This window comes from Lissotriton helveticus, chromosome 8 (assembly GCF_964261635.1).
Source record: "Lissotriton helveticus chromosome 8, aLisHel1.1, whole genome shotgun sequence".
NCBI classification, from domain to species: Eukaryota; Metazoa; Chordata; class Amphibia; order Caudata; family Salamandridae; genus Lissotriton; species Lissotriton helveticus.
Window position 1 is genome coordinate 978,623,635 of NC_136069.1, and position 18,697 is coordinate 978,642,331.

At 43.8% G+C, this 18,697-nt stretch overlaps 1 protein-coding gene across 1 annotated transcript in view; it reads right to left on the reverse strand.

The window, feature by feature from the left end:
- The window catches only part of GABRR3 (gamma-aminobutyric acid type A receptor subunit rho3), a 964,887-nt gene extending 947,819 nt beyond the window's left edge, over window positions 1–17,068 (reverse strand). Inside the window, exon 1 of the mRNA XM_078657818.1 lies at window positions 17,035–17,068. Within this exon, the coding sequence (XP_078513944.1) occupies window positions 17,035–17,053 (19 nt within the window). The 5' untranslated portion in view covers window positions 17,054–17,068. The remainder of the gene's footprint in view (window positions 1–17,034) is intronic.
- Between the last annotated feature and the right edge of the window lie 1,629 nt (window positions 17,069–18,697).

Below are 18,697 nucleotides of genomic sequence, written 5' to 3' on the forward strand. Positions count from 1 at the left end.
AGGTTCTTGTGTTAATTCACAAGGGCATATTATCAAGCCCATTATCGCCACTTTATCAGCAGTTTCCTGCCGATAAAAACGACGATAATGTATTGCCTTTTGTTGATAATATTGCCCATTGCTCTTTTTTTGACCAGTAAACTTAGGTGCATATTATCAAGGACCGGTGATAAAATTATCGCAGTTTTATTGGCAGGAAACTGCCGAAAAAAGGCGATAATTAGCTTGATAATACGGCATTGTTATTTCCCATAGAAGCCCATGTTAACACCAGAACATAGACTGCTATGGGAATTAACAAGGACGTATTATCAAGCCCACCCTCCCAACATTAATAAAAAAACATAGGCGCTTGTAAATTTCCATAGCAGCCCAGGTTCTGATGTTAACCTGGGCTGCTATGGTTATTCACAAGGGCATATTATCAAGCCCATTATCGCCGCTTTATCGCCAGTTTCCTGCCGATAAAAGCGACCATAATGAATCGCCTTTTGTTGATAATATGGCCCATTGCTCTTTTTTTGACGAGTAAACTTAGGTGCATATTATCAAGGACCGGTGTTAAAATTATCGCAGTTTTATTGGCAGGAAACTGACGATAAAACCTCAATAATGAAATTGATAATACGGCCTTGTTATTTCCCATAGAAGCCCATGTTAACACCAGAACATAGGCTTCTATGGGAATTAACAAGGACGTTTTATCAAGCCCACCCTCCCAACATTAATAAAAATCTCCAGACAATGCAGGTACCCGGAGCTGGAAGGTCATTTTACAAATCACAACCCCAGAAAGGTGGCGTTCCCCGTGACGTGTACGGGGAAAGAGAGAGAGAGAGCTCTAAACATATATATATTTTTTTAAAACCCGAGGGGTGCCGCTCACCGAGACTGCGGGGAGTAGGACCGAAACCCCCCCGCATACTAAAAAATAAAACCAGAGGATTGCCGTTCCCCAGTGCCCGGGGCACCTTACAAGCCCCCATTATTCAAAAAAATTGCCCCCGTAATTTGCCCCCCGGAACCTAATGAATAAAACGGACTACTCGTTTCATTTTCACCTTTTCCACCCTGTACAAGTACTGCACGAGTACCTCGCCCTTTTTTATTTAAAAAAAAATAAAAATTGAGCCTAAAGATCCATGTACAACCCCCTGAACAAGACTATAGGGTCAGAATGTTTCTACCCTGCCCTCTTTCCTTATTTCTCAACTTTGTTTTACTGTTTTCTTGTGACTCTGCTCTCCCGACAAACAAGATGGCTGCCAACACTTCCTGGTTTGGAGTATTGACAGCCAATCAGCATGCAGCTCTTGCACGTAATTGTACATATTTCCATACGCGTACGCCACGATTTTCCTTAAAAAAATAAAAATAAAAAATAGATCCATGTACGACCCCCTGAGCAAGCCTAGAGGGTCAGAATGTTTCTAGCCTACCCCTTCCCTTATTTCCCAACTTTGTTTTACTGTTTTCTTGTGACTCGGTTCTAGCAAGGCACAAGATGGCCTCCAACACTTCCTGGTTTGGAGTGTTGACAGACAGTTCACAGCCAATCAGCATGCAGTTCGCGCTCGTAATTGAACAGATTTCCGTACACGTGCTGAACTCTGTCACTAGATATCGCTATGATTTTACTTGCAATTTTCTCAGAAACTACTGAATGGATTTACACCATTTAACAAACAGCACAATCTGCAAACAGAACTCTACCTTTCTGCCAAATTTCGTGTAATTTCATGTAATTCCGTTCAGCCGTTCGGCTGTAGCCCTGGCTAAATGTCCCTATGGAAAATTGCATGGGGAAAACACGTTTGGGACCCCCCTTTTTTCTCGGCCCCCACCTGACGAATCACCCCCAAACTTTCAGGAAAGGAGCGGGACCGAGCAGGCCATTTTCTTTGAGAAACTCACGAAGATTTGTCCACCGGCGCCAAAGTTATTCCAAATAGAATGTTGTGGATTTCCTATGGAAACTAGGTCCTCATCATCATTGATAACTTTATTTCGACCACTGTGGGTCATAAAAGAACATATCATAATAAAAGTGAACAATAAAATACTTTTAGTACATAAGTTAAGAACATAATTCATATATATACACATAATTTACAGTAAAACTTGATCATGATTAAAAATAAGAATTAAACCGACTAAGTAGTTATCAGGGATTCATCAATATTGTTAAAAGAGTACTGGGTTCTAAAATTAAATCATTATAAAAGTTCTACGCTTGATCCACATACTGTTTAAAAAACGGGACACAGCAAAAACAATCGGTGGGTGGGTGTCATATTTAAGAATTCTAAGCGCGGGTTCACATTCACGAAAGCCCAGGTTCCTACAAATGGGTTTAATCCACCTAATTTGGGGCAACACATACGCTGGGCAAAAGAAGAATACATGGTTTCATTTTCTATGGGATCTTCACACGCCGGGCACTGTAGACTTTTATTCACATCCCATCTACAAGTCAGTGACCTTAGTGGCAAACTACCCATTCTTAGTTGTAAGTACAGCTTTCTGGCTTGGACTGGGCGGATCTTGTCAAGGAATTCCTCCTTCTTATATTCCGTTTTTACATTGAGGAATTCAACAGTCAGCTCCCTGCTGCCATGTTAGCGTGAAGTGCCAGCAAGTTATTAGACCTAAACCTTCTTACCAGGTCAAGTCTAGCTATAGTAGGAGAGACTACCTCAGGAGATTCCAATAGACCAGGAAGACCAAGTTGTTCGCAGAGGTCTTTAATGTGTGATAACCAGGACACTTTCTTTAAACTCAGGGTCACCCAAACCTCCTTAAACTCTGCACGGTACGGGGCTAACTCTTGGACAGACCAGAGTCTTTTCCAGTATGTTAAAGGTCTCAAGGCGGCCTCCTCTTCCACCGGTAGCAAACCTAGGTCAAATCTGAGTGGGACTAATGGGGTGCTAACAGGTAGGGCAAACAACTCTCTCATAAATGTGTTTTCAGCCTTTACCAAACTTTTTGGTCGACAGTGACCCCATAGTTCTGCCCCGTATAGTGCTGCAGCTCTAGCTTGGACTGTGTATATCTCAGTAATAGGGGCAGCCGGCTTGAATATAGATGTTCTGAACCTTTTTGTTAACCCACCAACAGTCTGTGTTAATTTCAAAGTGGATTTAGTTAGTTGTGCATCCCAACCCAGGTCTTTCTTGAGAGTAATACCTAAGTAGACAAATGTTTTAACTCTCTCCAGAGGTATGCCATTCAGAGTAGGATTAGGTCGGGTTTGCCTGGGTGGATTGAAAATCATATATTTGGTTTTTGCCAAATTGATTTCCAGTCCACTCAAGGCGCAGAAATCAGCAAATCCATCAAGGGCACGCTGGATGCCAGTAGCTGTTCGTGACAGTAGTAGAGTGTCGTCCGCAAATATTAATGCGGGCACTCTTCCAGTAGATAACTTTGGGGCATCCATGTCCTTTATGGCTAAGAGATGTTTGACGAGCCCATTTATATACAGGCAAAAGAGGGTAGGAGCCAGCACACACTTCTGGCGTACCCCCCTTTGCACCAGGAACCATGCTGACAATTCTCCAGTTTTTCCACATCTGACCTGAGCAAAGTTAAATGAATGGAGCCTGATCAATGCATCCAATAGATAGTTGGGCATTCCAAGATCCTGAAGGACTTTCCAGAGCTTATCCCTGGGTACCAGATCGAACGTGGCCCGTAAGTCCACAAAAGTGAGGTAAAGACTCCCACCCTCCACACTCACTGTTTTTCAGAAGAGGACTTGCAACCGGAAGATCTGGTCAATGGTGGAAATACCGGATCTAAAGCCAGCTTGTAGATTGCTTAAGATTTGCTTTTCCTCTTCCCATAGCTGGATCCTGTCCAGTAATATCCTCCCAAAGAATTTCTGCGGAATATCTATTAGGCTGATAGGCCTATAGTTTGAGGGTTGCAGAGGGCAACCTTTTTTGAAGATGGGCACTATCTCAGCCCCCCGCCAAGTCTCGGGGTGACTTGTACCCATTAGTATTGCATTGAATAAAATGCAGAGATAAGGGGCCCAAATTGTAGGTTCAGACCGGAACAGGTCACCAGGGATTTTGTCAAGCCCTGCTGCTTTGTTGGGTTGTAACCTCGAAATGGCAGACTCAACCTCCCGGATCGATATCTCCTGGGCCCCCTCCAGTCGATACTCATGGAGGAGGCTCAGGGATTCCAACCCGGAAGCGCCAGTGCCCGGTTGCGCGTAAAGGCCACTGAAATGTTCTTCCCATAATGTTGGGGCTATGTTAGGACATACGGCGGGTCGCACAACCCTGCCCTCCGAACTAACAATTGCCCAGAACAATTTAAGATCTCAGCGTTGTAGTGCCTCCCTCAGATCTTTCCATTGGCCCTCCTCCCACGTCTTTCTTTCCCCCTCTAGGACATGCTTGTACAACACCCTTAACAACTTAATTTCGGGTCTATCTTTTGCTTTGACTGCTTTGACCAGCTCTCCTTTAATTTTGCGGCAATCAGCGGTGTACCAGGGGTGGGTCTTTGGGAGATTTTCCTTAAATACCTGAGGTGGAAAAAAGACCTTTAACAATATTGAGGTTAACTGTTGGTGAATTTCTACCGGCCTACTGTCCCTTCCAACTACAGCCCCCTCAAGTCCCACATCAGCCATCTTGCTAAGGTAGGGCAATACTTGGCAGTATATTTCCGACTGCCTTGTTGGGGAGCCTGCAATATGCGGCCATTTAACTCTCCTCCTATTGTTATGCAAAAGTAGAGGATACGGGGCGAGTTGGTCTCAGGTGTAGAATATCTCATACCCCAACTCTCAGGCTTCAAGGACATGACCAGTGCGTTCTGGTCACTGTCCGTCCGAAAATAGATCTTGAAGTCCTGGACTTTGTCCCATGACCTGCATTCGATCATAATATAGTCAATGATCGACGATTGTCCCACTCTATTAAAGGTCACATTTCCGGGCCTATCCGATTTTAGCCGTCCATTACAGGGCCTTACTGATAGAGACAGTGAAAGGGAGAGAATTTGCAATGCCAACGGTGTCCATGCTTTTACAGTAGTAATTGCGGGCTCCGGAATGTTCCAATATAAGCTTTCCTCGTCGGGGTCCTTGGTATTTAAATTGTTGAGGGGTTCAAATTGGCAATTGAAATCCCCCCAATAATAATACCAGCCTCTGGATCTAAGGACTTAATGAATCCCCTTAGCTGTTCAATGACCAGGGACTCCTGGCCACCCTGCGTTGGCCTGGAGTAGATGTTGATTATTGCCAAGTGCTTATTCCCCCGTGATGTTACTAGGACACACAAAATGTCTGGGGAATTAGATGATACTTGCTGGGCCATGACTCCAAGGAGAGTCGCTACCCATGTACTGAGCCCCCCGAGGGTCTCCCTCTACCCCCTTTTGATGCAGGGACATTGAATGTAGCAAACCCACTTCGCTGGTAGTCGTCCATGGCCCACGTCTCCTGCATAAGGCAGATATCGTGTGTATCCATGAACAGACCCCAGTCGTCTGAGCTTAATTTATTTTTCAACCCAGCCACATTCTAAGAAATTATGTTGACACTCCCCATATCCTCTCTTTGGGCTATATTTTGACTTGCACTATAATTCGAACCCGCCGTGAGTTCGGCTGGCCCCAGGTGGAATGGTGTTTTTGAATTCACTTTGGGCTGCCTGAAACGCCGCTAACAGATTCTGTCAACCAAGTTAGGTTGTTGCTTATACAAAGCGAGAGTGTTTCACTATATGTGGGATACTCACAGGTGTACAGCAGCAGGCGAGGGGACATAGAGTCACTGTAACTACAGGTGTCATTTGATTTCAGCGATGGGTGTGCCATGAACATTGCAATTGGCAACAAACAACAGAAATGGAGACGCCCCATTGCTGGCCTCTCATTGGCCAAGGATTCACCTATCGAATGGCAGGACTGTTTAAAAGACTGTGCTTTTACATCGACGGCTTTTCCGCACTGATGAAGGCAGAAGCCAGAAACGCGTCTGCGGATACTACAAAGCCTACATATGCCCCGTGTGTGCACCGAACCTCCGTGTTTTGCTGTTTTACAAAGCGGTTCTCGGTTGCACCCGCCGTGAGTTCGGCTGGCCCCAGGTGGAATGGTGTTTTTGAATATTTATATATATATATATATCAATTCAAACGGCAGCTCCTATTTCAAGCAACCAAAGGACACGGAGGGGATGATGGAAGAGATCGGTTTACTTCGTGCAAATCAACAGGCATAATGCATTTCGACGTTCAAGTCTTCGTCAGATGCCATACAAACGGGAATGGGTTCCTACCCTCATTTAAAACTCTCTGGCTCCTTGACTAGAGTACAGCGGTTTCACACATGTTATAGTTAGCTGGACATTTCACTCATACAAAACCATTGAAATTCCCCCGTTATAGTTAGTTCAGCTAACTATAACTCGCGTGCCCATAATGCACTGCTGATGACATCACATATTACATCACTCATGACATGGTCAGTGACATCACTCATGACATCACTGATGACATCTCAAATGATATCACTGATGACATCACTGATGACATCATCCAGTGAATGTGTGTCTTAATGAAAATACGAAGTGGGTAAGACTCATTAACCTCTGATCCATGTAATGGGAAACGCAATCGGTAAAACACGTATGATATATTCATATTTTATTGATTTTCAGTTTACAAGACGAGTTTGCCGCTCGAATTAACAACGCTGACCGAATAAACATATACGGAGCGGGTAAGACTCATGAGTTCAGACTATAACAGTGGGAGACGTAATCATAAGCCTGGATGGCATTGACTGAATTCACGTACCGTTTACTGTAGAGCCAGAGAGTTCATCATCTACTGGCGCAGTAAGTGCATTTTAGAAGTAAAGCTGTTTTTTTCACATGACACGGCATGCAGTACAGATGTAGGCGACTGTGGTTATTTTGTGCGCACGTCTGATGATAGAACACCGCCTCACATTCACTGGGATGCACTGCATTTGGTTATCTGATGTTTACGTTTGAAATAGATTTTGTCTTAACATCATCGGGGAAAAACTGTGAATTATCGGCACCACACGAATCACGGGTCAGGCTCCAAAGTACTATCCTTTATCTGACGTTTCTCTCTTTTGTTTCTCCATTAAATATGTGCAAATTCTACATATTCAAATGAATATAAATACATACACATTCAGCACTAAGATCGTTAGCAACTTTCTCAATTGTTTATATTGTAGCGTCCAGCCACGGAACTAAAAGTCAAGAAAACCTATATGAAACATAAAGTTTTACATTAAGCCCTGAAGAAGGGCTTATTGAAACCTGAAATGCATTGGGCTTTTATGTTGAGAGATTTGATACAACCTAAATCATGATCATAATATGTGATTATGTTTCTAACATGCTTTGAATGTTATTGAGCAATTTTATGTTCACATTTTTGCTTAGTTAATTGTGACCGATATCTAAGGTCAGTTTTTGAATTTGAATGATTACTTTGTTACATTAAATATTCAATACAAAATTGGAGAGCAAATATTTTCAAATAATGTGGTATGGTTACTGAAACCCTAGCGACATTTGGTTGAGCACCTTGCAGACCTGGATGTTTCCAGGCCTCGACAGTGCAGTTTTCACATAGGGTGTTGGGCAAAACCCTCAGCAGGGTTGCTCCCTTATTTATTTAAACTTGTTTTAACGTTTGATTACAATTTACAAAAAGGAGTGCAGGTCTCACACTTACAGAGCTGTAGACTCAGGAGCTAGGCACACTCTTATAGGGGAGGAATATTTAAAAGACGTTTCTTAGCATGTTCGGAAAAATTCAGACATGAGGTTAACTGCCTTTCATAATAAACCCATTGAATTAGTGGGTTTCATTGAAGCCCAGCTAGAGTTTCAGCAGAAGGTGGTGCCATCTAAAGTGTATTTTGCTAAGGAAGGTTTGTGTTTAGGTTTGCTAGGCTGGCCTCAGCAAAGGGACCTCAGGAATTAGTTTGGTTCCTAATCATCCTTATCAAGTGCTGGGGGGCCGGGGAAGGAGTGCCATACATTACGGAGTTCCCAGATGTTTTTAAGGAACAGTTTGGTACTCTCAGTGGATTTATGCATTACATTGTGTTGAGCGAAGATGTAACTACGGTAGGTCATAAAGCCAGGAGTATACCTTTGGTGATGAGAGAACCTCTGCATCAAGAACTATGCAGGTTATGTGAGAGTGGGACGCTTGAACAAATAGAATCATCAGAGGTACTCGATTCATTGGGTATGGCAAAGAAAGGTAATGGTGACATCAGGTTACTATCGCTACTACAGCTACGCTAACAGCGCTAGGCTTGTCCTGCAGAAACGCTTCGTTTTTAATTATTCCCGTTTTGTGCTATTTTTATTTTAAAATCATTTCTCACTTGTTTCCCTTGTTTTTAACCCCCGCTCGCACTCTTGCACTATAATTGGATCCTCACCGCTACTTCGGCGGGCCGGTCCCTCGCGCTCTGGATCTGGTGAGTGCCATCTTAGGTGAGTGCAGGGTAACGCTGGTCACTCCCGCGCTCTAGCAGTCAGGAGGACTGTCTAGAGATTGACGCTGGGATTTATATTTAAGTAGGACAGGAGGTAGGCTCTCCTTGCATTACTATCGCTACTACAGCTAGGCTAACATCGCTAGGCTTGTCCTGCAGAAACGCTTCGTTTTTAATTATTCCCGTTTTGTGCTATTTTTATTTTAAAATCATTTCTCACTTGTTTCCCTTGTTTTTAACCCCCGCTCGCACTCTTGCACTATAATTGGATCCTCACCGCTACTTCGGCGGGCCGGTCCCTCGCGCTCTGGGTCTGGTGAGCGCCATCTTAGGTGAGTGCAGGGTAACGCTGGTCACTCCCGCGCTCTAGCAGTCAGGAGGACTGTCTAGAGATTGACGCTGGGATTTATATTTAAGTAGGACAGTAGGTAGGCTCTCCTTGGATTACTATCGCTACTACAGCTAGGCTAACATCGCTAGGCTTGTCCTGCAGAAACGCTTCGTTTTTAATTATTCCCGTTTTGTGCTATTTTTATTTTAAAATCATTTCTCACTTGTTTCCCTTGTTTTTAACCCCCGCTCGCACTCTTGCACTATAATTGGATCCTCACGGCTACTTCGGCGGGCCGGTCCCTCGCGCTCTGGATCTGGTGAGCGCCATCTTAGGTGAGTGCAGGGTAACGCTGGTCACTCCCGCGCTCTAGCAGTCAGGAGGACTGTCTAGAGATTGACGCTGGGATTTATATTTAAGTAGGACAGGAGGTAGGCTCTCCTTGCATTACTATCGCTACTACAGCTAGGCTAACATCGCTAGGCTTGTCCTGCAGAAACGCTTTGTTTTTAATTATTCCCGTTTTGTGCTATTTTTATTTTAAAATCATTTCTCACTTGTTTCCCTTGTTTTTAACCCCCGCTCGCACTCTTGCACTATAATTGGATCCTCACCGCTACTTCGGCGGGCCGGTCCCTCGCGCTCTGGATCTGGTGAGCGCCATCTTAGGTGAGTGCAGGGTAACACTGGTCACTCCCGCGCTCTAGCAGTCAGGAGGACTGTCTAGAGCAATATTTAAACCGACTGGGATGACGCGCAGCGTGTGCGCGCAGCGTGTCCGGCGCAGCCACGCCGGAGTCACGCCAGAGTCCAGCCCGTCTGCGCCCGTCCGCGCTGAGGACGGGCTGGACTCTGGACCATCGTCTCTTCGATCTAAGGTACCTCACTATTATTCTGTATCAGAGCTATTAGCCCTCAAGCCTGATATTCTACCTTGTACCCATAAATTCTCTCCTGATGGTATTTTGCATTCCTCTTGTTGCCATACATGTGATTCTGCTGTTCTACCCCCTATGCTCCCTATATTAGCACATAGGAGCAGCTCCAGCTCCTCTGAGAGTTTAATAATAAAGAAGGGATTTTTGATCAATGCTAGGTCCATCATTAAGAACAATATCGCCTTCCATGAGTTTGTGACAGATAGGAAACCGGAGTGGATGTTTGTTACTGAAACTTGGGCTTCTGAGTCTTCTGGCCACGATCTTTTAATGGCTATCCCTGAAGGGTATAGCCTGTTTCGACATGACAGACCTAGACGAAGAGGAGGTGGACTGGCCATTCTGTGCAGTACTTCTTTGCAATGTACGATTAAACCTCTGTCTTCAGTCTCGGATTCTTTTGAGGCCTTACATTTCTCGATATTATGTGCCCCTTCGGTCTCCTTCTCTGGAATCCTTTTATATAGACCCCCTGGTTCCAGAGCCTCGTTCACTGAGAATCTTCTTAGAATCCTTGAACCTTACTTCGGTAACCCTCGCCTGGCCATTCTTGGGGACTTTAATTTCCATTTGGATAATCTGGGGGACCATGACTCCACCAGGTTGGTGGATGCGCTTGCAGCCTGTGACTGTATCCAACTTGTAAAAACTCCTACACATCGGGCGGGCCACATTTTGGACGGAGTCTTTACCAATGATGATAGACTATCTGTAGACACTCCGGTGTCCCTAGTGTGGTCTGATCATCTTGCCATCCCTCTTCGGTTGGCCTACTCTCTGGAAGGAAAGTCTGATCCTTGCACCTTCACTAGAGGCCCAAAGAGGAGCTTTAAAAACATCACGAATGATGCTTTTGCACCATTTATAAATAATGACAGCTATTCTGCCTCAGGGGATGTGGATGGAGGAGCCGAATTATTCTTTGATTCGATCGCCAGGGCGGTGGACGAACTAGCTCCTTTATCCTATAGATACTCTGCGCGCCGTAAACCCACTGCTCCTTGGTATACGGAATCTCTCAGACTTCTGCGACAGGGATGCAGAAGACAAGAGAGGAAATGGAGAAAAAACTGGGACCCACAGGATAGGGAACTCCATAAGAAATTGCTAGTTGACTACAAATCCTCGGTTATCAGAGAAAAACAGCAATACTTTACCAATCTCACTACTTCCCTTACCTCCTCTAGTGAGATATTTAAGATCGTGGACTCACTTTGCACCCTTCAGGTGCCGGATCCAGTGGTAGGCTCACAGGAGCTCTGCGACGACATATCAGAGTTCTTCTATAAGAAGATTGATGATATCTATTTGGCTCTGGAAACGCAAAGAAATAATATGGATGATTCCTCTTTCCAAATCTTGAAGAGTTTGGAAGCCTGGTCTAGTGACCATGCTAACACCCTAACGGACTTTCCGCCCCTTACTTTGGATGAACTTGACACTCTTCTCGACAGGGTTAAATCTTCATCCCCTCTGGATCCGTGTCCTCTGAAAATCCTGAAGGATTGCAGAGCCACTTTGTTGCCACCTTTGCTAGAGGTGATGAATGGATCTATCACCCAAGGCACCTTCCCTTTATTGTGGAAGAGGGCGATAGTGAAGCCATTACTCAAGAAGCCCACGCTGGACCCGGAACAGTTGAAAAATTTTAGACCTATTTCACTGTTACCCGCTCCCGCAAAAATACTTGAGTCCCACCTCAATCGTCATCTTTCTACTTTTCTTGACTCATCTGGGTATCTTGATGGATCCCAACATGGCTTTCGCAAAGTCCATAGTACGGAGTCTGCATTGACCATGGTGGTAAATAACATCCGTATGAAGGTAGATGCCGGACACACTACGGTGTTGGTCCTTCTGGACCTTACCGCAGCATTTGATACCCTGTCTCCTTCCATCTTAACATCTCGGTTGAGGGAGGCAGGGATCTCTGGTGCGGCTCTTAACCTTCTGCACTCTTTTTTACAACATAGAGAGCAGAGAGTCAAGCTCGGCGAATTTCTATCCCCTGTTAAATCCCTGCAATGTGGGGTGCCTCAAGGGTCGGCCCTCAGTCCGACCCTATTTAACATTTATGTTGCACCCCTTGCGAGGTTAGTAAAATCTCAGGGGATGGAAGTGGTGTCATACGCCGATGACACTCAAATCATGGTGTCACTAGCCCACTCAGTCTCTACATCCGCCGCCAACTTCAGAATCTGCATGCAGACAGTATCTGACTGGATGCTTCAGAATTCTTTGAAGTTGAACGGCGACAAAACTGAGATCCTGGTCTTTGGCAAGGACCAGGATATCTGGTCTACTGAGTGGTGGCCGTCTGCGCTGGGAACCTGTCCTTCTCCTTCCCAGTCAGCCAGAAATCTCGGCGTAATTTTCGACACCTCGCTGTCTATGACCCTACAGGTTAATCGCACGGTCGCTACCTGCTGGGGAGTTATAAAAATACTCAGGAGAATTCTTCACTATCTTTCTCTCCCAGCTCGGAAGCAGATAGTAGTGGCATTGGTGGGCTCCAGGTTGGACTACTGCAACGCACTCTATGCAGATGCCAACAAGGGGCTCACCCAGCGGCTACAAATTGTACAAAATGCTGCGGCCCGTTTTGTTCTAGCACTTCCCAATACCTCCTCTGCCACTATGGCCAGAAAGACTCTTCATTGGCTCCCTATTCAAATGAGGATCTCTTTTAAAATTCTTTGCCTAGTTTATAGAGCTCTGTCAGAAAGATCTACGCATCCCTTAAGCGCCTTGCTTACTCCCTACCAGCCAGGGAGAGCGCTTAGATCTGCTGAGCTGAACCTGTTGGTCGTCCCTCGAGCCAAAAGAGCACGATGGGGAGATAGGGCATTTTCCATTGTTGCACCAAAGCTGTGGAACTCTCTCCCCCAAGATATTAAGACACAGTCCTCTCTCTCCTCTTTTAAAAAGGCGCTCAAAACCTGGTGTTTCGTCAAAGCTTACCCACAGTAGGCAGTGGTGGTGGCAGTCATGGACACGCTGAAACAGGGAGCTGATAAGAACTTGGCCCAGGCCCTTGTACTTCTAGATCTTTCAGCCGCATTTGACACGGTCGACCATGGAATCCTGGTCGACCGTGTCAGAAATGCTGGCATCTCTGGGCTGGCCCTGTCATGGGTGGTATCCTTTCTCCAATCCCGTTCTCAATCTGTTCGCCTTTCCTCCTTCTCTGCCCCCCTATCTTCACTCTCCTGTGGTGTTCCCCAGGGTTCTGCTCTGTCCCCGCTTTTGTTCAACCTTTATATGCAGCCCCTCCTTGTTTCTCTTCGTCAGTTTTCAGTTTCTGCTTTCAACTACGCAGATGATCTGCAGCTTATTTTTCCTATTAATCCTTCCCCTTCCTCCTGTTCCAATTTTCAAAATGCCATGCTCTTTATTTATGAGTGGATGAACCTTAGCCAATTAAAGCTCAATCCAAGTAAAACGGAGCTGGTGGTGACCGGCGGCCCCCTCACTCCCTGGTCTCCCAACTTTTGGCCTACCGCTCTGGGTTCCCCTCCTTGTCCAGTGAATACTGTGAAGAGCTTGGGGGTTACCATTTCTAGTGACCTCTCGATGCGGCCACATATTAACACCGTCACCTCGGCATGTTTTTATCATCTTCGCCGAATCGGGAAGATCCGCAGGTTTTTATCCCAAGAGGCCCTTATTCTTGTTATCCTGGCCCTCATCACCTCACGTCTAGACTATGCCAACTGTCTATACGTGGGGGTTCCTGCCTGTCACCTCTCCCGACTTCAACTGGTTCAGAACCAGGCAGCCAGATTAATCTTTCAGCAGCCTAAACATCAGCATGTCACCCCTCTGCTGAAGACCTTACACTGGCTCCCAGTTGCGCAACGGTGTGTCTTTAAGATGGCCTGCACCATTTTTAAATCCCTGTTTACCTGTGCCCCTGCCTTTATCTCCTCTTGTTTGCACGCTTATGTTCCTTCCCTTAACCTCAGATCTTCGGCCTACAATCTTCTGATCACTCCCAGGTTCAACCGCAAGAAACACGGGGGTGCCTGTTTCTCTTTTCTTGCTCCCGCTACCTGGAATTCCCTTCCTCTTTTTATTCGTCTATCCACCGACTATCGCTGCTTTCGCACTTTATTGAAGACCCACCTGTTCCGTCTTGCACATGGTTAGCTGCCCGATCCCGACTGTTTTTCTCCACCCGGTCTCGAGCGCCAAGAAACCAATTGGTGTATGTGCGCGGTACCAAATCTCTTTTAATAATAATAATAATAATAATAATAATAATAATAATAATAATAATAACAATAGCTGTATAGTTGTATAGTGGTATTTTGAACAGCTTGTACCGTTTGGTTATGCGCCTTGACGCCCATTGGGCTTAGTTGCGCCATAGAAATTGGTTTTAATAAGGTTGTATGTAGACTTGAGGGATCTTAATGTGGACATTTGAGTCAATAGGCATCCTCTTCCGAACATTTTTTAAATGTTTACCACTATCATGTGATCAAAGGTCTTTTGTCACTCCTTAAGGGACATTTAGATACTAACGTATGCCTTTTAGTTTAGCTTTGGCAACAGACATTTTTCAGAGTACTATGCATCATCTACTAAAGAACATGCATATGGTGACATAGTTTCAAGACAACATCTTAGTCTTTGGCAACAATGATGCAAAACATGATGAAAATGTGAGGGATGTATTAAGAATTTTACAAGAGAGCGGGTTAACCATCAGGAAGGAGAAATGTAAGTTCAAAGTGAAGAAGGTGGAGTATTTGGGGAATTGCTGATGGTATAGCTCTAAAAATGAAACCAGTGTCTGCCATAGAGGAAGCCCGTCTCCAACAAGTAAAGATCAGTTATTGCAAATTTTAAGATTGGCCGAATATTATTGCTGTTTTGTACCAATGTTTGCTGATATGCCCAAACACATGCGTGGTCTCATGATCAAAAATGTTAAATGTGTTTGGTCTGAGAGTTGTGAAAAAGTTTGAAGATTTGAAGAAGAAAATTGCCACAGCCCCAGCACTTAAACCATTTGCCACCAATGATCCTATTGCAGTAAATACTGATGCCAGTTTAGTGGGTTCAAAGAAAAAAAGGTGTCGTTGTAACAACTGCCTATGCTTCTAAACTATTAATGGATGCAGAGAAGAACTCTTCCACCATAGAACGAGAGGCAATGGCTGTGTGGGGCACAGTCAATGATTTTAGAACATAATTGTCGGAAACTAATTTTACAGTCAGAACAGATCATCAATCACTTATGAAAGTATTCACAACAAAAGGGGGAAGGAGAGCATCTCCAAGATGTACACAATGGTTAATGAAAAACTTCGAATATAAGTTCTGCATGGATTATCTGCCTGGAAAAAAGACGTGTTGGCTGACTGTTTCTCGCGATTGCCATCAGGCGGTGTGGTGTGTCTGGTGTGTTGAATGAAGAAGAGGACTGGTTGGTGGCGGCAGTGAGTGTTACAACTAAAGACAGAGTGTCACATGATGAATTGTTGGATGCCATTAAAGGAGACAATGTCTTTGGGGAACAAGGGGTGTGCCCTTTTTTCTGCAGAGTGTTTTCACAGGGCAGTCAGGCATTGGTGGTGGTGAATGGTGTGTTGTTGAGGAGTGATTTGCTAGTAGTACCTTCAGTATTAAGGGATAGTATAGTTAAATTGGCACATGTGGGACCAAGGGCGTGAGTGCTAATAATAGGCCAGAAAGAGAAGAGTATTGGTGGCCCAGCTTAGATCACGATGTGGAGAGGACCATCAGAGTGGGTGTGCTATGTGCTTGGAGAGACAAATCCCAGAAAACTGTGAGTTATCCTTCAGTAGAGTCTGACACATCAAATGGTCCTTGGAAGTAAATAGAAATTGATATTACTGGTAAATGACATGCATTGGGTGGTAGTCCCAAATATTCATTGTTCTGACTGACTATTTCTCTAGGTGGCCTGAAATAAAAATTAATGGAGAAGTGACTTCAAAGACAGTTATTCTGTTTTTAAAGGAACTGCTTTTAAGAGTACAAGTGGCGGAAATTATGGATTGTGATAACGGTGTCCAATTTGTTTTCTCAGTGAATTAAAGATTTTCTTCTACAGCAAGGCATAGAGAAAGTTTGTTCCTCTGTGTATTATACTCAAAGCAGTGGCCTTGTGGAGATGTGGAACAGAACACTGAAAGAGGGATTACAGCTGGCTTTGGCAGGAGGAGAATATTGGAAAGTGGCGATGAGAAAATAGTTGTGGTCTTACTGCCACACACTTCACTCTGTAACTGGAAAATCTCTGTTTGAAGCAATGAGGGGGTGCTGTTGTTCAAAGGAGTGGAGTAAATAAAGGTGGTGGTGGAGAGTGAGCCCAGCCAACGTGGTGAATATATGAGTGGTGATTGGGTTTAGGTATGGAAAAGTCATATGATTAGTAAAGGGTAATCTAAGTATTCAGAACCACTTCAGGTGAATAAAGTATACAAAAATACACTCTTGTTAAGTGATAGAAATGTGTGGAATAGAAAGAAAATACTAAAGACAATATTGAGAAAAGAACAGAAAGAACAAGGTGAACTGGATCAAGAATCCAGAGCTGGTTTGTGTTGGAGAAACTAGTCCTGAGTCCTCAGGGATTGTACTGATATTAAAACTCAAAAAAAGTTTGATGAATTTGTTATGTAATTTGTACTTGTGTGTATGGTCCACATTTTGTTTTTGAACTACTGTTTCTCACACATTTTCAAATGCAATATGTTTTTTTCAAATGCTATTTATGATTTTTTTTCATTGCTGTTTACTAATTATTATTTTCTTTGTTTTGTTAAATTTGTTAAAGGAATGAGATATGTAGTGTTCCCACTAGGTATAATCTTGTGGAATGTCACTGTGTTCAAGAGGGCCGCGATCCCCGGGCTCGAGAACAAAGCATTTCATGTGAGTTAGCTGTTTGTCTCCCTCCCGGTTAGATGTAATAAACTTACCACAATACTTCCAATCTGTTCCAGCCTCGGAAATATTCAGATCCCCAATAAAAAAACTCTACTCTGGGATTGAACTGATGGAGAATAAATACTCAAAGTGAACTTTTGGTGAAAAACGTACTGAGTATCATTCAAATGAAGTTTGTATTTGAGATTCCAAAAAATGAAATGGGTGATGGTACTTTTTTAAAATTCAATGAAAACACCACATTATAAAAAGAACAATAACTACAAATATGGAAGATGACAACTACAAAGTTCTCAACTTAAGAGTACAACTTACCTCCAAATCCTGGTCTCATTGCAAAGTCATGATCTTCTATGCGTAGCAGTTGTTCCGATTTTACTTGTCGAAATTTGGTATTATCAATTTTCCTTATTTTACTGTGAAAAAAATGAAATTAAGTTAGCCTAGTACATCTCGTTGTGTATGTTTTAGGTGTTTGTTGGATTTATGACTCTAGAATAAAGTTATTTCAGAATATATGAAAATTCAAAACAGAAACATGATCATTTATCTGTATTAAAAATTATTCTATCTTTAGGCAGTTACATAGCATGCCAGTCAATATGAGTTTTCAATATAACATTAAATAGGATAGCAATATCCCATTTTGTTTCAAACAGAGAAACATAAATCCAGGAACAATAACCGAAGAAATGTTGCCCTGATGTCAGGAGCTGGAAATGCCAAATATCTGTGGGCTTTCCAAGGGCAATGTTTTTCTGCACAATCATTATGTAAGTCTGGGACACATTACCACATTGAGGAAGAATCACTGTATGTAGTGCACTATTATGTTGATGTGAATATTAAACTGAGGAAAGTAGAAAAACTATACTCTTTCAAATTCTTTAGAATCTAAGGTATCTGGTTCACGCCAGATCTCACTTGCCTTCATTGGCAGTCAAGAAGAATGTGCTAAACATTGCCTTTATCAGATTTTCAGCAATTGTTTCCCAAATCATTGTAATTTCTTCCAATGTTCCTCACACATGAACATATTACTGCCACTATTTAGCCCACATGTGTGTTCCTAAATGTTTCTGCAGGGTGAGGGCATCCGACAAGTGTGATTTTACAATGGGTTTCGAGTGCCCACAGGTGATAAAGTTGGAAAAATATGACAGCAATCAAAAGTGACATGTATAGTTTAGTGTACCTGTCCATTTTTTTTTTTTTTTTTAAACCTTTAATAAATCAATCAGAGCAATACAAGCGCGGGCCTACAACCACAGGGGCCGGCCGCAAAATCAGGAGATCAAGACAGCGCAGTTTAGATGTGTAGGATAAAAGGAAGAAGCACATTATAATCGTAAGACGTGGTCGTAACACAGGAAAGCACAAGGATAAAAGAGGTTTCATTTTTATAATATTGAGAGGAGGCAGCGGCCATATCAACAGAGGCATCACACAACACAATCAGACAAAAAGAGACGGGAGAGGTATACCCCTCCATGCAATCAGAAATCAATCATAAGTAACGGGGCCAAATACACCCAATGCCCGCCTAAGGCAGGCCAGGAATAAAGGTCAAACAATAGCAAGCAATTTAGCAAGATGTCGCGTAGAAAGCCCACCCGTACCAGACAGTAAGAAAGGCAAGTGCAGACGCCGGATAGGTAAAGAACGGAAAAAGAAGACATAGCCAACCCCCTAGAGGAAATAGGGAAAGAAAGGGACCATAGAACAAAACAAATTAAAATAACAAACCCCCCCCCCATCACCCGCCACCCTACATCACCGTAATGGCTATGGCCTACCCCACTAACAGCGTGCCTGTCGCCCCAGAGTCACCTGAAAGAAAGGAAATAAAAAGAAAAAGAAGAGGACTAAAACGAAAAAGAATGAGGAGAGGAGCCGGCGATGTAAACACCCGGTCCCCCCCATCCCCGCAACTAAAAGCATAGAGACCGAGGCCAGAGAAAATACAGAGAACAGCCAA